This window comes from Pholis gunnellus (assembly GCF_910591455.1).
Source record: "Pholis gunnellus genome assembly, chromosome: 23".
Lineage (NCBI taxonomy): Eukaryota > Metazoa > Chordata > Actinopteri > Perciformes > Pholidae > Pholis > Pholis gunnellus.
In genome coordinates, this window is record NC_136550.1 from 9571766 (window position 1) to 9592525 (window position 20760).

General features: G+C 43.5%; 3 protein-coding genes across 3 annotated transcripts in view; 1 reads left to right on the top strand and 2 right to left on the bottom strand.

Moving 5' to 3' along the window:
- Positions 1 to 3608, bottom strand: part of LOC306714440 (ADAMTS-like protein 1) — an 85563-nt gene extending 81955 nt beyond the window's left edge. Inside the window, exon 1 of the mRNA XM_079184473.1 lies at positions 3480 to 3608. Coding sequence (XP_079040599.1) covers positions 3480 to 3536 — 57 coding nt within the window. The 5' untranslated portion in view covers positions 3537 to 3608. The remainder of the gene's footprint in view (positions 1 to 3479) is intronic.
- Positions 3609 to 14491: 10883 nt separating this feature from the next.
- Positions 14492 to 17846, top strand: LOC306714961 (perilipin-2-like). The gene is made up of 8 exons (XM_079185157.1): positions 14492 to 14526; positions 14698 to 14746; positions 15005 to 15200; positions 15573 to 15655; positions 15881 to 16088; positions 16700 to 16878; positions 16970 to 17086; positions 17183 to 17846. The coding sequence occupies exons 2-8, from the start codon at positions 14717 to 14719 to the stop codon at positions 17639 to 17641; spliced, it is 1272 nt and encodes a 423-aa protein (XP_079041283.1). The 5' UTR covers positions 14492 to 14526; positions 14698 to 14716; the 3' UTR covers positions 17642 to 17846.
- Positions 17847 to 18015: 169 nt separating this feature from the next.
- cdca9 (cell division cycle associated 9) lies at positions 18016 to 19859 on the bottom strand (the record flags this gene model as incomplete). The annotated part of the gene is made up of 10 exons (XM_079184618.1): positions 18016 to 18078; positions 18162 to 18248; positions 18482 to 18563; positions 18666 to 18770; positions 18814 to 18875; positions 19027 to 19094; positions 19238 to 19295; positions 19379 to 19416; positions 19527 to 19658; positions 19748 to 19859. 10 exons carry the CDS (start codon positions 19857 to 19859, stop codon positions 18016 to 18018), a joined length of 807 nt encoding a protein of 268 aa, XP_079040744.1.
- Positions 19860 to 20760: the final 901 nt, after the last annotated feature.

Sequence of the window (20760 nt, forward strand, 5' to 3'; positions counted from 1 at the left end):
GATTTTCCAGTGGTGGAAGAAAGAGCAGCATCCCGGCTCACCTGAGTAGCACACACACACACACACACACACACAGGAAACATTGCCACTGTGCCAGGAAGCACAAGAGCGCTGCATGAAAAGGGAAACATTTCGCAGCATGGCAATTCACGCAAAAGATGAGTACCAGTGAATTTTAGCTTTTGGACTGAGAGTAACATTGCACACATACACTTCCTCACTGAGCAGCCCTCAGTCGCACTCCACAGATTAAGCCCAGATGGGAAACGATGAGATGAGTACGAAGGCTTTTGCAGCATAACTGAAAACACTCGCTTTTGTTAGCGCGCTCCAAAAACTTGCTCCATCCATCACTGGCCAGATGTTCTCTGAAGCCCTTTCCTTTTCTCCTCAAGTGGGACCCAATCCCCCTCAAAATTAATTCACTTCCCATTCCAATTGCGTCCACAACAAAGGCCTTCGTGAAATCTAATTGGATAGTTTTGCGGTCTTGGCGATCACGCAATCAGGCCAAGGAGCCTTTTTTTTTTCGGCGAACAAGAGATGTTGTTGTTGACGGCCGATCAAACTTGGGACAGGTTTGCACGCCGTGACCCCACTTAATCCTGCCATTAGACCCCAAAGCTTCCCCATCCTGAAGACTTCAAAACACCGCGCCCGCTGCATTAGGACTCTGAGAGGAACCATTTCCTTGAATAAACATCAAAATCTGTTGCTTTCGTGGCCAGTTTCCTTTTTGAATTCCAGCTGAGTGTGGCAGCCGTACAATGCGATGAAGTCTGGCAGCTGACTTAAATCCATCACGTGTCGAAAGCAATAAATCATGTTATTATTGCCATAACTTCTAGAAAAAGGAGAGCAATTTAATCCACTTCAATAGAGATATCATTGTCACAGCCTGTATTGTTTGCAGCAATGGTTTTTAAAGGCTTGAACCAATATATTCACCTGAGTTTGGTGTTATCTCTGTCCTTCAAAGTCCCTGATTGGCCAGAGGACACTCCATTAAATACAGTTTATAATTCCTCTGGTAAGCACAAAGCTACCGCTGATATTTCCCTATACTTCCCGCCTGTGATTACTTCCTGTTGTGACGCAGTGATAGGCCTTTACTGTGAGACTTGTTTACGTTAGCTAAGCTAGTGAGCGTTTCCCAAAAGCTTTTTGTCGGGAGGGCGTTTTGACACTTTGCACGAACAGAATAGCTTTTATTACAAGTTTGCCAAAGGTTATCTTATTACCAACAAACTTTTAACAACAGGAATTTTAAAGAAAATGTTGCACACATCAGAGGTTCACAGATTTTACATTTTAGGAAAAGACATTATGGCACTTATTACCTGATTTGGGTATTGGAAACGATAACAGAGAAGAAGAAAAAACCATGATTGATGCATTCTGTAAGACCAAATTTGACAAAATGATAAATAACATTTTTTGTTTTAATACTCTTGACAAAAAACAATTGCACAAAAGGCAAAAGCAATGAGAGGCACAGAGTGCCAAATCAAACAGAATGAAAGCACACAAAAAGGATTTGCTTTGCTCCGTCGCCCTGGCAGGTGCCAGAATCATGATTTACAGCGACTAACATTGGTGCTCAGAGAGATGCAAGAGTGTCTTTTAAGGGCACAGCGTCCAAGCGCACACAAACACCTTCAAATCCCCATCCAGCAAAAAAGGAAGAAAAAAAAAAAACAGTTTCTGGAAGGTTCCACTTTGCTGCACAAATCAAGGGAATGGAGTGAGAGCAACAAGACCCTCCAAGAATCACTCGAGGTATGTCATTATGTCACCCACAAAGGAAGGTCTATTCCATTTAGGGTTGGAGCCACAGGCCATTTGGCCCACACACACACACACACACACACGCAAGTCACACAACTCTCCAAACGGCCACGGACACAAATATAGAGTCCCATTCTTTAGTTAAATAGCAATGCAGAGACCCTGACCCTGAGGGCGAGGATGAAAAAGACATGGCCACCGCGGAGCAGAGACGGCGGTAGGCAGCAACTGTTGACGGGCCGGTCTCTGGAGCGAAGCACTGGGTCACTCTGGTGCGTGTGAGAACAGACAAACGGCCAGTGCTGACTCATGCCGCGCAGTCAACCCTTGCACAGATGGGAAAAGCTTGTCATGACCCACTTGAGCAAAAAAAAAACAAAAAAAAAAACGAGCAATTGTTCAGTCTTGATATGTGACGGAGACACGAACCGATCAAACTGACGTCACTTGTTGTGACACAGAAGTCAGTGAGGGCGTATCGCGGTCCAGCTCATGGAGATGATGATAAAATGATATACAATGCAGCTTCGTAACAGAAAAAAAAATCTGTTAATGTAGGAGAATTAAGCACGCGTCTACAATTTATACGTATGTTTTCGTAAGGAAAACACAATCAAAAGGTCTTCCATCAGCAGCTTCACACAGATGCTCATGCGCATTGTAAGTGCATTAACGTGCCAACTTTGTGATTTTCTTCCCAAGAGGCCTAATTAAAGTGTAACATAATCAAGCCAGCACTGGACAGTGGCCTGGAAAGAGTTGCAAAGCCTCAAAGCGCTTCTCTTGTCACCGACATTCACTGATTACTGCGTGGACGTGCTCAGCGGGGGCCACGTGGCAGCCAGGGTGTCTAAAGCCCAAATCACCTTGAGGTGCCATTAGCACCTGTCGCTGGTCATTTACACATGCTGACAGTGGCATCCCCCGCCCCTCTGTTACAGACCCAGGATCTGTCTGCAGGCCAAACAACTGCTTTGTGTTCCACTCACAAGCTCTTGCTCTTAGCCGAGTCGTCACGCAGCATGTGTCAGCTTTTACACAACTTTGCACGAACTATAGGCCCTTAGATAACCTATTTCGGTAGGAATTGACCGAGTGTGCCGATTTTAGAAGTTTGTTTGCTTTTGACATTTCAGAGATGACCCCATGCCCTGTCTTTCGAAATTTCAGGTCTGACATTGCAAAGCAAAAGGAAGGACGGTTGCTGTATATTAATTTACGACGAATAAAAGACTTTCGATACGCAGAAAATTCACCCACATTTTATCACAGTATTTGAGTGTATTCACACTCACTTTCATAATTTCCTTTGGATTATTGCTTGTTTCAGATATTGTACCATTTTCATATTTGTAGACAATACCACACTGTCCCATCACACATCATCTCATCCATTGTGCAGCAGCATTGGACCTGCTTCAGCATCACTGGAGGAAGAGGACGACCACAGAACACTTCAATATACCCCAAAAGAAGAAGAAAAATGAGAATGGGTCCTGTATATATGGGTAATATTAAATCAATCCTGTAAAAGATTAAAAGCCTTTTGCAGTTTGGATATAATAAAAAAATCACATAATAACAGCGGTTTTGTGGTGCATCAACTTCCCAAACGCATCTAAAACTGAAGCGAAGCGCCTTCTTTTCATGTTCAATGACTGAATTAAACGTTGTGTGAATGTGAAGCTCACCTTCGCACAGACAGCGAGAAGAAGCAGTCCGGTCGTCCACAAGCAGCCCCCTGTCATCTCTGACGCCGCGAGCGAGATGTTATTTCAAACTGTAGAGACGCAGTAGTGGTTGCCCGCTCTCCGTCCGACTGTCCCACCAGTCTGTCCCAGTCTGCCCCAGTCCCTCAGGGGGAGAAAGAGGTCCGCTCTCGTCTCCGCGCTGCGGCTCCGGCTCCAGTTCACAGAGAGAGAGAGAGAGAGAGCGCGCGAGAGAGATAGAGAGAGAGAGGATGAAGGTAGAAGTCAGCCAAGAACTGCCGGAGACGACATGACACTTCTCGGTCGCTTCCAGATATTTTGTTCTCCCCCCCACCCCCCCTTCACAGCAAACACGTTGCTGCTAAATTTATGTTTGCATACCAGGCGCGCGTCAGGAAAAAGGGGCTCACCCACCTTACATTTCTTAAAGAAACACGCTCCCGGTCCCGTTACACGCCGACAGGCTGCTCGGTGCGCAGACACGCGGGTGATGCTTGGTGGTTATTCAACCAAGTCCACACGCTGAAAAGTCAAGTTTTTCATTTCAATTGTGTCCTATTTTTAATAAGGCCCATGTGAGTTCAGGTGTTTGCATGTCCGATCTTGTTTTTTTGGGGGGGGGGTGAGATAAACAGGGTGAGGTCAGGGACAACCTTTTGAACCCGTGATCATTTTATTGTGCACAAAGACTCTTTTGCTCCATGAGGACTTCATGACAGTTGGAATTTTTTTTACATGCTTTGCCCTGAGACTTTCCCATGAAGCCACAGCGCCGGGAAGTTTGGCCTTGAGTTGTCAAAAAACAAATATGACATTTAAACTTTAAAATAGTTTTACATTTTGGGGAATGCACATATTTGTTTCCTTGGCTAGCGTTAGATGAGAAGATTGATACTGGGAGTCTCACATCTGTACAGTAAATAAGCAGTTGAAGCCAGCAGCTGGTTAGCTTAGCACAAAGACTGGAAACAGGGGGAAACAACTTACCCGAACATCTAACGCTAACTAAGTACCATGTAACCTTCAGACAGAGCCAGGCTAGATGTTTTCACTTGCTTCCAGTCTTTATGCTAAGCTAACCATCCACCTGTAGATTTACAGTACAGACCTCTTAACACAACAATAAGTTGAACAGTTCTTTTCACTTCAGCTGCTTGTTATAAACAGTTGGCAATAAATATAGTTTCCTTTGTTATGAGCCCTCTAAATGTCCAATAAAGTGTCAATGTAGATTTAATTCTTTCATTTCAAGCTGCATGTGGTTTCTCTCTTATCTCACAATTCAAATCAATCAAAAAGATGAGCTAAACATTGGCTTTAAACGTTGCTTTGTTAATTATTCGCATACGTATTATCCTGATGGTAAAACAACATCAGCCTAATTCTCTTCCTTAGGCCCTGCCCCCTACATCATGTGGACTCCAGGTACGTGGGCTTCAGTTGGAACGTGGACCATGTGTTGTCGGCTGTGCACCGGTTGAGGATTTTGCCTACTTTTCACAGCTTTAGATTTAGTCACAAGCATGAAACGCATTAGCCTTTCAAGTTATGCGCCCAGCGCTGCCAACCATGTGCCATTTAAGGTCAAGAGGAGTTTTAGCTGAATCAAGCTCTGACTGCTTATGAACTGAGATCAATTGGAATGAAACATTCATACTCTTGGCCTTTGCTGGCGTATGATTGAAATCGGCTGTTGTTTCTGATTTACCTTGATGAGACCCATGTCATTCCGCTCCGGCTCCGGGGAAAATAACAGCTCCCTCTGTTTTTGTGGGGATCGTATTTTTCTTGCAACTTAATGAAGGTCTGCATTGTATCGTTGGACATGAATGCAGGCCTGACCTGACGTGTTTCATTTTTCTGAGTACAGTAAGTGACTTGTACTAACAGACTGTGACAGAAAAACCTACTTCGCTGTGATTCTATCACATTTAGAATATATCTCGGATTCAATAGGGAGTACAAGATTTTCCACTTCAGTAAGAAAGGAATTCTGTATTCCAGTATAATTGATGGCTGGGGTCGGCAACTCCTCTTCCTTTTGATCCCATACCTTCATTAAAGTAAGAGACATTAAGTTCTTTGAAGCGCCGCCCAAAGTGGTCGTGCATTAGGACGTGCTTGTCGCTTTTGAAGCTGTCCAGGGCCACCGTAATAACAATGTTCCTAGAGATTGTCATCTGCCCTCAGCCAAGCTCAAAGGTCTGAGGGAGATGCCCTTTGAGAGCCACACAAATAGTACAGGTATGTATGGTATGAGCCACCTGAATTGCTGTCTGACACGCAGGCCTGAATTCAGCTTAATCTCTATTAACACGCTGATCCCAGGAATGTAAATGTTTATTTTCCCCGGGGAAGGAAAATAAATCTTTACCTGAAGCCTGAAGAGGGGGGCTTAAACCATTTCCTTTCCACCTTGGGGTTAAATTATTGTCTTTAATAGCTCCTTGAAATTCAAAGCCAACCTGCTCATGCCACTCATCATGCAAAGTCCGCTGTCTTTGAAAGAGCAGGGACTCCGGGAGCCCCCTGGTTGAACTTTGACCTCCCACGGCACCCTGAGAGCACAACAGACACCCCACAAAAGCAGGAGCGAGCGGTGGATAATGCTTCGAGACATGAATAGTTCACATTCACTGCGACTGGCGGAGCATAGCTAAGCCACGTCCTCATGTTTCAAATGCTGTTGCTCTTATTGATGGACGTGTTCAGCGGGGATCACTCGCTCAAAGCTGCCATCAGCGGAGTTGCATAATCACTGCCCCAAGCACAAATGTATTTTTAGGGACTCTACGAGCCTAAATAGCGTCTGTCAGTTGTTCGCTCGACAGATCTCACAGGGACCTTTCTGTGTGGGAAGACAAATAAGGGGTTTGACGCAGCAGCTAATGACAGTCTTTTAGCTGACACCTTTTGTTTGAATGCAATGATGGGCTGGATGCTAGATGCTCAATGACACTGTTTCACGCTTCTAGGCCTTATTAGAGGCAACTGCATACATTTTTTACTGTGCAATTTATATGCATGAACACACACGCACGTAGGTATGACTTTACAAGTGCAAAATAGGGCCACAGTATGTACAGTACATGTGTTGGCTTCCTAGCTAAACATACTTGCAGCAGGTCAGTGCCCCCCATATGAGTAACCTAGTTGTCCCCCTTCGGCTGACACCAAACATAGCTGTTTGATCAGTGATATTTGGCCTGAGAGTCAAAGCGCTGCTTGTCACATGTGTTCAAAGAGAGGGCAGGAATTTGCCGGATACCAGCGAGAGAAATTGCCCTTCACGGGACACCAGCTAGCTTGTTTTTGCATTAAAGAGGCAGCTAACAGTTTTCTTTTTTCTCCTGCAAGCAACGGAAACTTCATGATTAAAGAAATACTTTTTGGAAGTACAATTATTCACTCTCCAGCCAAGAGTTAGATGAGAATATCGATACCAATCATGTGTTTCTGTTATGAAGCGACAGCCAGGTGATGGTTAGATTAACTTACCATAAATACTGGAAACAGGAGGCCTGGTTCTGTCAAAGGGGAATAAAACTACATCCCAGCAAGTTCACCAATCAACACTTCGACCAGGCCAACCAACACCAACACCTCTTCATGGCAACCTCTCGACACGACTCTTGGAAGTCACTGTACTCGGAGAAGAAATAGTCCTGAATATAAAACTTGGCATTTTTACACTTCGGTTTTTGTACGAATCGGGCAAACAGGATATATCATGCTAACTTGTGAGCTTTAGAGGTGCTAATGAGTGAGTTTGTTACCTTTGACAGAGCCAGGCTAGCTCTTTTCCCCTGCTACCAGTCGTTATGCTAAGCTAAGCTAAGATTTGAGAGTATTATCGATCTTCTCGTCTACTTTCGGCAAGAAAAGCCGAGTCATGATTCCTGAAACGTCACACAAACACCTCATATTGTCGAGGCACCTCGTTATGGCTTCCAGTCCCCCGGCATGCAGTTTACCGCCACTCGGTTACCTTTCCCATCTGCCCCTGATTGCATTTACGGCTCTGTGGAATTTGGCACGCTATCAGTATGTGTGTGTGTGTGTTTTCGTGTGTCTGCTCATGCTTGAGACTCCGGAGGAAACGGAAGCTCCCGCCATTGCCGGGCCACAGTGTCCCGGGCATGCCAGGCTTGCTAAGGGTACAGTAACCTGTGTGTCTGTCAGCGCAGATCGGTTTCAGCTGCAGGCATCGCGTTCCATCAGGCATGTCATATCCAGAGCGTGCTGTCTGAGGGCATCATGCCACAAACCACCAGTCAGACATGTAGACAGTGGGCACTACACTCTTCACGTTGTTGCCAATGATCAGTCAGCCTGTCTGAGAACCCAAGGGTATAATCTTTTCTTTAAGTATCTAATTACGGACAAATCCTAGCTTGCAGCTAAAACCCCAAAATGCTGCTGGATGAATATTCATGAATCTGCCTGAACTATTTAGCGATGAATAACTGGCAATGGGTTCCACCTAAGAAGATTAAGGCATCGCGCTATACACAAATCCAGGATTTCCTGTCATCTAATAACAAAGTCAACCTGAGATCTGATGTATCCTCATCAGATTTTCCATGGATATTACAGCTCAGCAAATATCTGAATACAATAATTAAGCGGCTGTTCAAGAAGAGAGACAGAGCAGCAGACACGTCTGTTTGTGGATTAGGGTGTCTATTGTATCAGTGAATCTGCTGCAGGCTGATAGCTGGCAGCATCATTTAGGGTGAAGAGGACTAAACATCCCTTGGGATCACTTTAATCTGCGAGGATCGGGCAAATAAGTGCCCAAGCATGTTTTTCACATTGTCCTTCCCCTTATGTCTTCGTCTTTTCTTTTCTTCTTTTTCAAATCACAGCTTACCCTATAAAGGCAGAGCAGTTACTACAAAAGCAGTGATGTTAAAACAATGAGGTTTATGAACAACATTTTTTTACCAAATATGTGGTGACTGTGTTTTGTCTTTGCAGGGCAGCATCATCAGATAATCTTGAACCTTTCCCTTTGTTGTATGAACAACAAAGGTTTGGTGATACTTGTCGGTCAGCATTGTAATTAGACAGGTGTTCCGGAAGACTTTTGGGGGATTTCAAAAAACATGTGTGCTTGTGTAAGTACATCACAATTCATGACTCATCTCCTTCATTTCCAGGAATATAAAAAAGAAAAATGAATTGCTGTGTGGAGATAACGAGCAGCGAGGGTCATGCAACACTTAAGCACCGCGACCTCACAGTGAATCCTGCTCCTGCCAGTGTGGTTCCCTTAAGTTTCAGCATTTATTGTATTGGGCTGCAGACCACTGGCTACCCATACAGACCACCTGGGCAGAGGCCTGGTTGGGTGCATGTGGTGCATGTGGTCTGTTGACAACGCATGTGTGTGAAAAAGAAAAAAAAAAAGCAGAGAAGGAGAGTGAAATGACAGACAGCTTGGCCCCCGCTGTCAGCTGCCACTCGGTTCCCATTACGGCTCCTCTCATGTCCGAGCCGCGCTCCCTTGGTTCCTCCACGCTTCTGCACGCCTCAGGTACTGTTTTGGAGGCTCTAGCTGAATGTCCGTCTGACAAAGATTGCAAAGGAGAAGCCCGGAGAGAAAGCAGAAATGAAGCAAGGGCCCATTTCCCACGTTGTTCTTGGCTCCTGTCTGCCCCAGAAGACTTAAGCGAAGACTTCCAAAACAAAGAGATTGTCTGTGTAGGTGCCCAAATAGCCAACCCACGCATATATGCACACTTGCGCACAGACAGAGACGCACTCACGCTGGGACATAAAAAATGTTATTCTAAATCCTTCTAAGTGCCTATTTAAGCAGCTGTTTTCTGTAAACACTGGCTCCGACAGCAGAGCTCGGACATTTGCTTTTGGATTACTCTCAATTATATCATAATTACCAGGACTCGGTCTGGTTGTCAGCAACAGCAACCAGAAAATATAGCTGTGAATTGCTGCCGCTTTGCCAGCACAAACAGCCGGCCCGCTAATCCCAACACGGCTCTGTGAAAATTGCCTGTGGCGGGATATTGCAGAAACATGACGGGGTCATGCGGGACGGTGTACGACCCACACGATGGAGAGCCTTCTGTGGTCGTTGAGCTCCCCTCCCATCTGACCCATTCAAAGCATGCGCTCATTGACCCGCGAGACCTTTTTTTTGTCCTTCCTGAGAAAATCATTACTGAAAATCTTTACGGTGGAAGTGGGTCAGGGTCTGGTCCCACAGCGAATCTCATTTTAAAGCACATATTGACCCCTTTCACACACTTTTAACCTTATAGTTGTTGACCCTTTTAATGTCTTGATCCTCGCAGTGGGAAATGTAGACGGTTAACTTGGATGTCTTAGCTAATGAGCCGGAGTCATTATCTGAGGATTACATCCAACAGGTGCACAGAACCCTGCTTAACAAGGCCCTGGTCTTGTATATTTGTCTATATTGTAGCCATAAGTCTGCAGTTACTGGCCTGCTAAAGAACACATTGTCTGCGTAGATCAGTTGTTTATTGAATGCTGAAGTAATGGTTATTTCAAGAGGGCAAGCATCATCTTGTTAAGATGTAATTAATTTCTGCATGCATGACCTCTCCAGCTCCGGGGTTGGGTTGAAGCTAAGAAGAATAATAGCGCCAAATTTAGCAGTGGGGCTACACACATTTTTGGGGGCTATGTTGGTCCCAGATGTTTAAAATTCTGGTGTAAATTCACTCTCACAATAAGAAATCAGCCAATATTTAATGGTTTTGTGCAAATGTAATAAAAATGGTTTAATTCTAAACAGAACAGAAAATGCATCATCTAACTCAACTCAACAGAGATAAAAGATAATGGGTGCCTTTCAGCAAACAGCTGCAATCATGACTGTGTCACCAAAAACATCAGTGACTATGAATTAAGATGTCCTATTTTGCAAAACACAAGAGAGATTTTTAAGAATTGGACTATTTTATAATCTTTGATTGGTCCAGCTGATTTGTTTTAGCATAAAATTATTAAACCACCAACGACACTTAACATTTTTGACTGTCTGGCTTTGCTTAAAGCTGCTATAATCAATATTTTTCTACTAACAATAAATCATATTACTACTTTTAGGTGAGAGGGGTCACTGGTAGTGACGATCCCACAGAGAATTATCACCAAACTGCAGTTCCTTTCAGCTATGGAGCTTTAGAGCAACTTTTGGCTAATTGTTTTTCTGTGTTTTTTTTCGGCCCACAACTTAACTACTTTGGTTCCCTCTCATAGCATAATTTTTGGGCCACAGAAAAAAACAACATTTAAACAATTGAATGCCACTTCCCCAGCTCTAAATGACAAGGATACAAAGTTAGCTGGTGAACATAGCGAAGCATTTAGCAGCTAAAGGAGCTAGCTTGGTTAGCAGGAAAGTTGTCCAGAAATTAGATTCCTGGGCAGTTAGCTACAATAGCTAATCCAGGCTGCTAGTTCCTGTGTTTACTTTCAGTAAGACTGTGTTTAAGAGTTTAGGAGTATTTTTTAGGTTTATTTGGAAAATGTAAGAAGGTTTCTCCAGTTTGTCCTGACACGCAGCGTTTTGCCAGACTCCTGAATCTCTACAATGGAAAAGAAAAGTAGTTTTAATTTCTTTAATCTGCATGTGACATCTTGAGAACCATAATGAGGTCATTTAGAGAGCTCTTAGCTATCTGTAGTGGATCTGTAGTGTTACTCATAATCCCATTGCATCTATTGAAACCACAGCGACTTGTTACAGGTATGATCGACCGTCTAGCAGACTGTCGTCGCTCAGGCTACACTGTCTGTTTGAGGGTAGAGTTAACCAAAGCATACCGCTGCTCCAAAGACATGTCACTTTCTTTCTCCTCTGATCTGAAGCCACATCTTTCTCTCTCTGTCTGAGCTCTTTCTTCACGCAGCGCCTCTGACTGTGTTTGATCCGGAGGTGTGACACTTTCCCAGTAGCCCACAGGTATCCGTTACCCAGCCAGGGGGCCTTGGCGTGCCGCCCACAGCCCTAACTGTCTCAGAGGGCACAATAGAGGGATGCCGTGTGAGGATCTCCTCTCCAGTCCTGCCAGACCCGGTAACCCCTTGCTGCCACCTGCACACCAACGGACCCCTGGGGAGGGAAGAGCGCCTCCATGACTGATCTTTCTTCTTATCTTGATTGTATGTCGAAAGAGAAACAGTCAAGACTTGGCTCACATCATTACCGCCTGTGTTCTGTTTGGAACTGTGCACATGTGTACCGAATTTCACCTAATTTTCATTTGAGATCTTGTATGCCCCGCTTGTCTTATATATCAATGTTCCCTTGGATGCATGTCACTTTATTACTTCAATTAAACCAATGCATTCCTAATTGTGTCCAATCATTTTGACCAAAATAAAATAATGAATAATTGTATCTACTATTTCTTTAATTTCTTGATATTTGCATGCCTGTCAATACTAAATAGCAGGCAAATAAATGAACTAGAACAAGGGGAGGCATGGAAGAGAATATCCAGGGAAGATAAACTGTGAACTTTTTCTACTTTGCTGCCATCTAGTGGCCTAAATCTGCAAATACTAGGAAGGAATACTCATACAACGTCAGCAATAGGCAAAGCACAGATGATCGGTTTGGCCAGCAGTGATACTGTCATAACATCTACATTGTTATTCAAGTTACTATATTATGATTATTAACTACTTAAATTAACGAGATCCTTGAACTGAATTGATATCTTCTTATCCACGGAGATCGAAGGACTACAGCTCAGTTAAACAGTATTAGCATGTTAATTGGCACTCTGCTCACACAAAAATGGTCTGTAGCTGCGTTAAAATCAATGAATAAAGAATTAATTCCATTGTGCTTTCATTGAGAAATAATCCACCGCAAGATTCTCAGGTGATTTACAACATCAAGTTAGGACACTGAACCAAAATGACTCTGACTATGTCACTTTGAAATGCATTTACGCAAGGTGTTGAGTCAGAGTAGCGCTCAGCCATGTGCATGGACATACTCAACTGAACTGTATCGGTCTCATTTAGCTGTGCTGTTCCAAAAGTTTGTCACTTTGAAATGTTAAAAGTATATTTCTTCTTTCATGGACACATTTAACATGTCTTCACTTCAACTGTTGATTTCTAACCCTTAAAACTGGACATTAAAACACAATCATTTCCACTATTTAAAATAGGTCGACCCTATACTGTAATCGTTATAAGCCCATCATCATTTATTTTAGAAGGTTTAATATTACAGAAAAACTGAAGGCTAATTATTATACCCCCTGAAAACCCAGGAGTATGATAGAGTTCATCATGTAATCCCAATGACTCATTATTCTTGATCGACTGGTTGTACTTTGCTTTCCATCACACCACACAAAGCCTGATCAAAGTGATTCAAAGAATATGACGTGGACAATAAAATATGAGCAGATCAATGTCCATAACAACGTGATATCTGTGTGTGTGTGAGAGAGAGGCCTATATTCTGTATGTTATACTATAAATACCAACTAACTTAAACTCTTCTTCTGCAGACATTCCTTCAAACAGAATCTTATTAAAAATTAGAGTCTGTGGTTTACTGCAGCCAACATTTTCATATGGGGTCTATTTGAGTCATACGAGGGCTGATAAATGGGCCCAGACGGGTTCATCTACACAGAATCTAATGTGTCAGCCAACTGGAGAATCTGATCTCAGACCGTGTTTCCTCATCTGGCGTCCAAATGTGTTGAATAAACGATACTGCCTTAACACTTAATTTACATTTTTAATAACATAGAAATTCAGCAGAATTGAGCACTGGCGCATTGAAAAAAATAGGGAAGTGCTCTCGAAGTCAAAACAGGGTCACACATCTGGCTCCGATGAGCTACTGGCAAACACAGACCTGTTCATCGGTTCACGCTGATGTATGGTATTTATTCAAGCCGTTAAGTGAAGTCATCAGAAATGTATTAAGTGAGGTGTTAGGTTGGTCACATTTCCTGCATTCATTTAAAAAACATCATATATGTTTCTCATAAATAGTATGACCTCAAACACACTGGCTGTTTTTAGTCTCATTTCTTTTTAACTTTGAAAATACATGATCCAGTTCTAAGAAAATCTATCCGATCTAGGATTGTCCACCATCGTCTATTATCTCTTCCAATGTTTTTTTTTTAACCATGATGATTGTCTCAGGTATGTAAAGCATATGGCTTTGGGCCATGACATGAGAGTAAGCCCACATGGGTCCCAAATGATGAGGCCTGTGCCACACAAAGTCCTCAAAGCTGAGTTTAATAAACAGCAGACACATGTCTCCAGGGCTTGTGAGTCACAGGGACAATCACAAAGTCCTGATAGCTTCATGTGCTTCACACGTTAGTCGTCTGTGATACATTTGATTCATCGCAGATCTGTTTGAGAACACAGAGAAACTAAAGCACGATATCATTTGAAGTGATAAGGACCTTCAGCATTGTCTCAGGGCCCTTTTTTTTTAGCAGACGGGCCAACTTACCGTTGTTCGCAAAAGTTAATAGTGTTTAAAAATGGCAGGAAAACTGAATAAATATGATCTATTATGTGGCCTACTCGTGTACACTAATGCACAGAGAATGAGAGGAGAGCGGGTCCTCTTGTACTTTATGGAGGTTATGTACTTTCATCACTAATCTCAGAGCTGTGGTTACTGTAGGACTTTGTTTTTCAAGTACCGGCCTGTAGCCTACTTGAGCAGACATGAACAATAATAACGGTAATAAAATTCATTTGATCAAAAAGAAAAATGTGGCAGGCTTGTGTAATATTAAGAAATCAGACTTGTCTTGTGTGTCATAGCTTGTGCGCGTGACTGCCGGTCAGAGAGGAATTCCCCCGACTGAACTTTTACCCGTTCTACCTTTGCCCTAGAAACGTTTCTGTCGCTTACGTCAAAGTGCTGCGCCACATCTCGCGATAATTGCAGAATATAAATACAGCCGCTGTCGCGTTGGAGTTAGTATCAGTCATTTCATTGACAGCTTGGAAACGCTTGTAACTACCGGTGAGTCTCTACTTGTCTCTTTAAAGCTACTTTGTAAACGGCGTCACAGCTGTAGTCCAGTTGTTTCTGTAACAAAGCCACGGGACCTGTCATTATACTATAATAACTACTGTAATAGTACCTTGTTCTTTTGAGTGGAGACGTATAATGTTGTGTTTTATCTCTCTACAGGTTTTTGTTTTCAGCAGAAATGGCAGCAGCTACAGTTATCGCAAATCAGGTGAGTTTGCTACAAAGAATCAAATCTAATAAAGGATATTTAGCCTATTTTCATCATATTTGTTGGAATGTGATAAAAGAAAAAGCTGCTTTTGGCCATTTAAAAGTCAAGAAATGACTAGAAAGTAATGACACTGTAATTCCATTTATTCCATTTTTAAAGTTTGGAAAATTGTCCAGTTTTCTCTATTATTACTCTCATAGAAACAGAAAGACAGAGCAGCATATGTAAGCCTCCTATTCTGTTATTTCCTTACAGAATGTGGTGGAGAGGGTGACCAGCCTTCCTCTGGTGAGCTCCACCTATGGCTTGGTGTCCAGCGTGTACTCCAACACCAAGGACAACCACCCATACATCAGGACTGTGTGTGAGGCGGCTGAGCAAGGAGTCCGGACCATCACCTCCGTGGCCCTCACCACTGCTTCACCCATCATCGGCAAGCTGGAGCCTCAGAGTAAGAGCCCTCGTAGTGTGGATGTTAGATCACCTGCTAAGTCACCAGTCACTGCCAAGCGTACTGGATGTCAAGACAGAATCTGAAACTGTGAGGGTGATTATGTGCTGACCAGCTGAGTCACACAGAGCTTGAAACAGGAAGTTCAGGTCAGACTGCTGGTTCCTACTCATCATGATCTTTCACCCGTTTTTCCAGTTTTATTCCCAATCATCCTGATTTGAGCCAACAAAACGTTATGATCCCCAAATCTTTCACTTAAAGGAACATTGACTCACTTTTTTTTTCCACAGCATTTTCAGATTCTATTTATTGATTGACATCTTTGTTACAGCTTGCCTTATTACATCTTATTTATTGTTTTGCCTTCAGTTGCCATTGCCAATGACCTGGCCTGCAAAGGTTTGGACAGGATTGAGAAAACCTTGCCGATACTTCACCAGCCATCTGAGCAGGTATGTTCTGGATTAATGATCAATAGCATGCGCAGTTACATGGTGTCAAAGGTCACAGCAGTTACAATCAAGCAAAATTGCACAACTTCATAGCCGAACATTTGATGTGGAGTTGATTTCCTGCAGGTTCAGTCATGACCTACGTCCCGTCTTTTTACCTTTGAACTCATTCTCCGCAGTTAGTTAAAATAAAAAGTATTTGCTCATGATTTCATCCCTGCCCAGATCGTCTCCAGTGCCAAGGATGTGGTAACCAGCGCTAAGGGCGTTGTGACGGGCACAGTGTCCAGTGCCAGGGCCGTGGTCAGCGGGAGCGTCAGCACAGTGCTGGAAAGCAGAGTGGTCCGGCTCGTGAGCAGCGGCGTGGACACGGCACTCAGCACCTCGGAGAGTCTGGTGGAGCAGTACCTGCCTCTGACGGAGGACGAGCTGGGTGAGACCTTCATCTGGTTTATCGCATGACTATTGTTACTGGTGTGGTAGCCACAACCAATGATTTATCTTCCATTTAAAAAAAAAAAAGCTTGGCATTCTGGCTACAAATGTCTAAATAAGCAAAATGTGAATAAGTAAGGCTAGTGAGATTAGGCTTGTTTTTCTGTAACAAGCGGCATCAAAGGTCAGTTATTAACAGGCAGCTGGAGCACATTGTTCAGGGTGGATTTAGTCCAGCTCCCAGGAAAACAGGACTTGCGTGCTTAATCATGCGCTTCATCCTTAAAGGAGCTTTTGTTTAGAGGGAAGTGGTGTGCAGAAGTTTATAGCAAACAATCCTGTAAAACTATTTTAGTTTAAAAGGATCCGTTTTAAAGGATTGACTGGTGAATAACTCAGTTTTTCATGGATTTAAACCCTGCAGATACTTTAACATGCAAAACTCAGCAGCAATTCGTAGCAGACACTCTTATTTCATTTAAAAACACAAAGCAGTTATACTTTTACCTGTACCCTTTAAACCTTAAGTCAGTCAAAAATAACAGAAATGAAAGTAATCCTCTGTTGCAATTTTAATGAGTCGTTTCATGTTTCCCTCCCTTGCGACAGAGCTGGAGGCAAAAACTGTGAAAGGCTTCGACGACAAAGAGCCAAGCTACTACGTCCGCCTGGGTTCCCTCTCCACCAAGCTCCGAAAGCGGGCGTACACCAGGGCGGTGGCCAGAGCCTGGGACAGCAAGCAGCGGAGCATGGAATTCATCTCCGAGCTCAACTCCACCGTGGACCTGGTGGGTCTCCTTAAGGAAGCTCAACATTCTGCCCTCAAGGAAATCTTTTTAAACAGACAGAAAATAAAGATTTAAACGTTTGTTTTTCTAGATTGAATATGGCAGAAAGAATATCGACGGGGCTAACCAGATGGTAAATGACAAGCTGACCTCCCTGGCGGCGCGGCGGTCCGACGGGCCAAACCAGCAGAACGGTCACGAGGCAGAGGTAAGAAATATGCAAAGAGCTAACATACTTAAGATGAGAAGCACACACTAATAAGTGTGTCAAGGTTATTTATATGGTCTCATCCCCTCCTCTCAGGTTATCGAGTACCGCACCTTGAGCCTTGCCCATTCCCTCACCCAGCAGCTCCAGACCACGTGTCTGGTCCTCGTCTCCAGCCTGCAGGGCCTCCCCAACCACATCCAGCAGGAGGCGCTCTCCCTCAGCCGCTCCGCCACGCAGCTCTACGTCGGTTTCAGCAAGGCCAGCTCACTGGGAGATCTGCCAGACAGCGTGCTGACCAGCAGCAAAGTCCAGCTGGGCAAAATCAAAGATTCCCTCGACAACGTCATGGATTATCTGGTCAACAACACGCCGCTCAACTGGCTGGTAGGTCCTTTCTACCCCCGGATGGCCCCGGAGACGACTCGCCCGCCGGCTTCTGCTCCCGGCAGCACACCGGCTTTGCCCTCCAGCTCTCCCTCCACCCAGTCACACCGAGAGGAGCCCATGGAAGTGGAGATGGACACACTTCATTCCCAGCAGATATCCCAGTGATCCATTACAGCTTTATGTTCAGAGTAATATATTCCTCTTTGTAGGCAAAGGTTTGACTCTGCCATTGTTCCATGTCAAACACTATTTTAGACTCTTTAATTCTTGCTGAAATCTCGTTTTTATATGCTAGCCAGTCTAGCAAAACCTGTAAATCTCTCTCTTCTACATAAACTCTTCTGGAATCCAATTAAATAATTTGTTTACACTTGTGATAAGCATTCTCATTTTTTAATTTTACATACCAGACGCAAATTACACTCACAATGGTAGAATGTTCTGCTTTATTATAGATAAAAAAAAAAAAAAAAACTTCTATAAATTAATTGAATGAAAGTAAAATGTTTAACATATAATTAAATTAGAGGAAAGCCTGTTCACAGTGGATCCTTAGTCATCGCTGGCAGGCGACCTTGCCTCGACAGATAGTCCATCAGACTCTGAAATCCCAAAATCAAAAAGGCACATATCAAATGTTTAACAAAGTACTCGCGTCACATTTTAAAAAAGGAATGCGTATTACCGTAAGCTTCTGAATCTGGCACCACGCCACGTCATCCAGCACGTCCAAGTTGATATCAGCCTTTGTCTCGTCAGAGAAGCACACACTCTGGGAAGGAAGAGAAGAACATGTAGAACACATACATATTTGTGTAAAATCTGATAATCCAGGTCTATTTTAACACGTAGCAATAAGTCTCTTGTGGGCTGGAAGGGTTTCAGTGCTTTCAGTGTCTCACAAAGCTTGGGAAGTTCCATTGGTTTGAATGAAATAATGAAAAAGCATTGCTTCCTCAAAGGCTGGTACCAAGTGACCAAAGATTTAAAAAAACAAACGAGTACCTGTCCCTGTGCTGTGGTTACAGTGATGTGTGCAGCAGAGCCCGCCATGGAACAATGCAGATCACCAGCGGAGACAACAGACCTGGGACCGCACACAAGATTCACACAACTTATTTAGTTAAATATATTTGTACAAGTGCAACTCTTGACAACAGGTTTTGCGCCACTGAGGGCAGTAACAGACCTGAGTTTAGGTTGGCCATTGGTCTTGGTCACGCAGCTTCGAGTTCTTTTGGCAGAGACTGAAGAGTCCCTGTAGAAAATAAGTGCAATCTTATATTCCATACTCCTTTACCACACGTAAACACAACACCTTAACCTATAGTATTTACCTGAGATTTCCAGCGCTGCTACTATTGACTAGTGGTCTAGTCCTTTTTGTCCCCTTTCCTCCCTAGAATATAGAGAAAAATAAAGTAGGCAAACCACAATTGGATAAAATTCTAGAAGCTATGCATTTGTTTATAAGTTGTGTCATTCAAAGCACAAGTTAAAGCCAGTTTCTCTCGCTGATGTGTGCCAACATTAGCCGCTACATTGCTTACCTTAGAGGCCTTGGATGAAGACCTCTGGACTGGGGTGGACTGACCCGGTGAGGAATCTGTTGATTTTACTTTTTTTTTATTTTTTTTTTTTAAAAGAAAGCACAGAAGATTCCTGTTATAACAAAAGTTGAATTTCAAAAACAGGATTTTAAACTTTGCTTTTCACAGTCAAAATAAATGAGTTACTTGGTTTAGAAGGAAGTAGTTGTACCTCTTTTGCTGAGCGCCCTCCTGAGGGGCTGCTGCTGCTGCATCTCCAGGGACTCATTCTGCAACAGGTGATAATCAGGACAGTTATACATTTAAAAAAAAAAAACTCTAGATGGCAGCACGCGCGACTTAACGGACTCACCTTCATGGCAATTGACACCTCACTTGCTGAGATTTCCTCTAATGGAACAGATAAGGTGATGAAATAAACACGACAGGAATGACTGTCATCTTCACTAAATTCTGCCACATAAATACAATTGACTTGACTTCTATGAGTGATGGCTCACCGCTTATTAAATCCCCTATGCGCGTCTTTCGAAGAGAAGGGGGTATCTTCATCAGTTCCACTTTGAAGGCCTTGTCCACTGCGGCCAATAGGTTCTCCTTTTTGCCATACAACTCGTTCAAGCGCTCCTGTGCTGTGAGAGGGGGGAAAGGTCGCCATGTTTAGGACCATGGTGTTGTTTTGATGTGAAACCTGCTATCTGACCTGCAGTCACTGCCAAACCTTCTTTCTCAAACTGCAGAATGAAGAGATCCAGTCTGCTCTGTCGCATATCCCGGCTCAGCTGTTCTTTATTCGGGGCCTTTCCTGTGTTTCTCGTCCGCGTCGTCGACATCTTGCTGTCCCCTCCTCTCAGTACGACTGCTCCGGGCCGGTTCGTTAATCCCACACCTGGCTGCGGAACGTCTAATTAAGATACCCATGCGCGTGTCGGCATCACTCATGAGGTTCTAAGAGCTGCGTGTGTTGCGTGGCGGAAGGATACACTGAGTTTATTTTATTTTTTTAAGGGGCCCTTTTGTGTCATCACTGAAAATTCCTAATGAAGAAGCATTATGACACCAGAATAAGGATTAGTTTCAATGCATGTGCAAAGTTCATTATGGGAGAAGAAAAATCCATTATTTAGGAAAATAAAATGACATTCAAATCTTTTCTTTGTACCCACTGTGAGGATGGGGCCCTACTTTTTGAATACTACTTACGCATTTTGGCTATTCCAAGATATTGCAGCTTGACAATTAGTCTACAAGTGCAGCCTCTCTAATGCAACACTAAATAAAGGCAAAAGTAGGCATCCGATTTTCACAGGCTGCAGCCATCACATAAAAGTGCCCCGTTGTGTTTTTTGGGATATGGTTTCCATTGCAGTCCTACATGCACTCAAAAAGACAGGAGAAAAAAAGCTGGCCTTTTGGGCACATCAAAATAAAGGTGCCCTGCATTTGTAAAGCGCTCAGGATGTTCTGGAAAATATCAAGAGTTGAATTTCTAGCTGTAAAATGACCCTCGATTATCAGACCTGTAGTCACTGTAATATAGATCCTGGGTGAAGAGCAAGTGATGGAGGACGAGATGAAGGAGATGAAGGAGATGTCATCTAGGAAAGGAAGAGTTGGGAGGATATGGAGGTGGTAATGAGAGAGCGTGACAATTTACTTTGGAGGGAATTTGATGATGACCATAAAATCAAAAAAGGAGTCAGGACATCAAGGCCTTCGCAGAAGTATTGACAA